We start from the raw sequence: 3,829 nt of genomic DNA on the forward strand, positions 1-3,829 counted from the left end.
AAAGGAAAACAATAGGGAGTGGAAAGAATGGAGAGTTGGAATCAAAACAGTGTGTTTCCTATTACAAATATGCCTCTTCCTAGATACAATTATTTCCAAAGTAAGGTAATCTCAGCCGTCCTACGCAGATCACAGCTGTCTTATGCACTTCATATTTATGCAGTGAAGTGAAACACCAATAAACATTTGAAATAATTTGGAAAATGGAGACTCTGTAAATGCTACTTATAAAATACATTGACGTGCAAGACAGGAAAATGAGCTCTGCATAATAGAAAAGTTGAATATATTAATAATATAGACAGCCATCATGTTGGAGAAGTCAGGGGAGAATAAGATTAAGTACATCAGAGTTACTGAAGAATCCACAGAGAGACTCCACAGCATCTCTCTCATTCTTTTTAGTGATGATATGAGCACTCAGACAGTGAGCACAATCTCATTATCTTCTGTGTTGGACAGAGTTTTTCAATATCACATGATCTAATCATTAATCCTGAGTATCTTGGGTGTTCTTTTTATTTCTTTTCTCATTTCTTGAAAATTGCATATATATATACATACATATATATGTGTGTGTGTAATATATATGTAATATGTATGCATATATACAATGAAGTATAATGAAGTATGAATATGAACACTGTCCCACATCTTCCTTTTTTATAGTTTAATAAGCCTAATTAGAGCTACCCATATGAGCATGAGTGTTCCCACTAGAGTATGGGTAACCTACTAGTGGCCAAATAATCATCGAAGGTTAATTTTTTTCTCTCTTCCAGAAACAATCCACTGCCAGTAGACAATCAAAATGTAAACAGGTCTGGAGACCATCAGGTATACATGCTAGGAATTGGGCTGCTTCAATCCTGTGCAGGTGTAAGATCATGATTGGAGTCACCAGATAATGTGCCTAAGACAGCAACTCAAAGCATCCTCCCCATAGTCTGGCTCTTGCATTATTTCTGCCTCCTTTTCTGTGCTGTATCTAGTCTTGACGGTGGGGCAATGCTAACTATATATGTATATATCTCCAATATAGAACTGTGCTGTTTTATAATAAATAACTCTTTTCAAATCGAATGCTAAGATGCTTTTTAATAAATTTACTTTTATTTACATCCCAGGGAAACTTCCCCACCCTCCTCTCCTCCCAGTCCCTCACCCAAATCCCCTCTCTATTCCCATCCCCAACCACTCCCCCTCCATTTCTGTTTACTAAAGGGCAGATCTCCCACATTGAAACATTAGGCAGAGTTCAGGAAGTCTTGCAGAAGAGGGGGAGAAAAAATTGTAGGAACCAGAGGCCTCAAGGACACCACAAGAAAACTTTCAGAATCAAATAAACTGGGCTCATAGGGGCTCATAGTGAGTGAACCAACAACCAGGGAGCTGGCATGGGACTGACCTAGGCTGTTGCATAAATGTTACACTTGTGTAGCTTAGTCCTCTTGTGGGACGCTTAACAGTGGGAATGGGGACTGTTTCCAACACGTTTACATGTTTTTGAGACCTATCCCTCCTACTCAGTCTCCTTGCCCAGCCTTAATACATAGAGAGGTACTTAGTGCAACTTGATATGCCATGTTTTGTTGAATGCTGGGATATTTTAACTTCCATGCTTCCTTCCTCTCAGAGTATCAAAGGCAAAACAACTTTTAAAGCATTTTTTAATAATTTATGACCTACGTAACTTCTTCAAAAAGAAAGATCACTTCAGGTTTCTCCAACAGCTGTAACCCACAGCACTTAGAAATCCCTCTCAGTCTCTATTCAGTCAATGCTTAGAGGGTATTTATTACTTATGAGTGTCTGTGTTATACCTAATTGTCCCTTCATCTTTCAGTATGTTCTTTTATTTTATATCACTACTTTTATGTTTATGTGTGAGTATAATTTTTGCATACACTTATGGGTACACATGAGTGCCCATATACAAGAAGGCCCAAAGTTGACATTGTGTGTCTTCTCATTTATTCTCTTCTTCAGTTGCTGAGGCGGGTCTCTGCTGAAGTCAGAGATTCCCAGCTCCATATACCCTGATGTCCAATTACCCCAGATATTCTGTCTCTGCATCTCCAGTGCTGGGATACAGGCTTGCCCAACTTTTATTTGGATGCTGTATTTTGAACTACCATCCTCATGATTGTTCAGCAAATGCATTATCCACTGAGTAAGTTTCCCAGGCTGAGTCCTCACTCACTCAGCATTTTTTTTATTGTCGAGAGTTTTACCTAAATATAGCTCAGCTAATGTATCTGAGCAACTTTTGTCTGAATACCAATTGGACTGTTTAACCTATGTTAAATTACCAGAAAATGAAGTACTATAACAGACCATAATGATCCCACAGGACATAGTCATGTCATTAATAATTTATTGATGAAGAAAGGACTTGATGATTAGAAAATCATGGCATCTACATGCATAGCTAAGTTTTTACTAAACAGGTTGTATGTTGTAAGTCTAAAGATTTTTCTTATACACATCATTTATTTCATTTGAAGATATTAAAGAATGAGGATTGAAGGTTTGTCCATTCCTTCTTTCACATTTCAGGAACCCAAGCAATGGCGATTAACCAAACAATCCTGAAGGAATTCATTCTCGTAGGCTTCTCCGCTTACCCACATATACAGACCTTCCTCTTTGTAATCTTCTTCTGCCTCTATCTTCTCACTCTTGCGGGCAACCTGACCATCATGGGACTGACGTGGGTGGACAGATCTCTCCACACCCCTATGTACCTCTTCCTCAGTGCACTCTCCTTCTCTGAGACCTGCTACACCCTGACTATCATCCCCAAGATGCTGGCAGACCTCCTGGACAGGGACAGACGCATTTCCGTCACTGGCTGTGGCTTGCAGATGTGCTTTTTCCTGGGCCTTGGTGGAACAAATTGTGTCATTCTCACCTTGATGGGGTATGATCGCTTCCTGGCCATCTGCAACCCCCTCCGATATCCTCTTCTTATGACCAATGTTGCATGTGGACAGCTTGTGGCCTCTGCTTGGGCTGGAGGCTTCTTGGTCTCTTTTATACAAATTGCACTAACATTCAGGGTGTCTTTCTGCATACCCAACCTCATCAGACACTTCTTCTGCAACATGAGGGCAGTTGTGCGACTGTCCTGCATAGACAGTGACCTCACAGAATTCATTGTAACACTAATGTCGATGTTAGGCTTAGTGGGTACATTCTTGCTCATCTCCTTGACTTATGTCTTCATCCTCTCTTCTGTACTCAAGATCCCTTCAGCTGAGGGTAAGCAAAAGGCATTTTCCACCTGTGCCTCACACCTCACTGTGGTCATCATCCACTTTGGTTTTGCATCCATTGCTTATCTGAAGCCAGAAGCCTCCGGGGGAGATGATTCCCTTATAGCAGTTCCTTATACCATCATTACCCCTTTCCTCAGTCCCATCATATTCAGCCTCAGGAATAAGGACATGAAGAATGCTTTTAGAAAGATCACAAGAAAGACAGTATTCTTGAAAAATAACCTTGGACTATTGTTTCTGGTTTAATGTATGTTTAGCTTCCTCCAGGAGTCAATGGAGCATTCACTCTGTGACGTCTATGGAACGGTGAAATCCAGGAGCACACAACTGAGACTTTCACCTATCTTGTCCCAGGCATTTTCTAAGCATGATCAGGACGTTTTCCAATCCCTCTTCTTTCCACTACCATGAGAAGAATAATGTCCTGGATAAGAAGACTCTGCCAATTTCTGGGCATTCTGTACCTCTCATAAATGAGGAAAGAGCAGAAGCAAAAGCAGTAGTGTGACCACTGCACTGAGTGATGTTTTCAATTTCTAAAGATGCAA

The 3,829-nt window shown here is 40.5% G+C and overlaps 1 protein-coding gene across 1 annotated transcript; it reads left to right on the forward strand.

Moving 5' to 3' along the window:
• The first annotated feature begins 2,570 nt into the window (after nucleotides 1-2,570).
• LOC126502045 (olfactory receptor 10X1-like) lies at nucleotides 2,571-3,527 on the forward strand. The gene has a single exon (XM_050142803.1). The coding sequence runs from the start codon at nucleotides 2,571-2,573 to the stop codon at nucleotides 3,525-3,527; it is 957 nt and encodes a 318-aa protein (XP_049998760.1).
• Nucleotides 3,528-3,829: the final 302 nt, after the last annotated feature.

This window comes from Alexandromys fortis, unplaced genomic scaffold, assembly GCF_014885135.2.
Source record: "Alexandromys fortis isolate MF-2015 unplaced genomic scaffold, M_Fortis_MF-2015_v1.1 scaffold_51, whole genome shotgun sequence".
Classification (NCBI taxonomy): domain Eukaryota; kingdom Metazoa; phylum Chordata; class Mammalia; order Rodentia; family Cricetidae; genus Alexandromys; species Alexandromys fortis.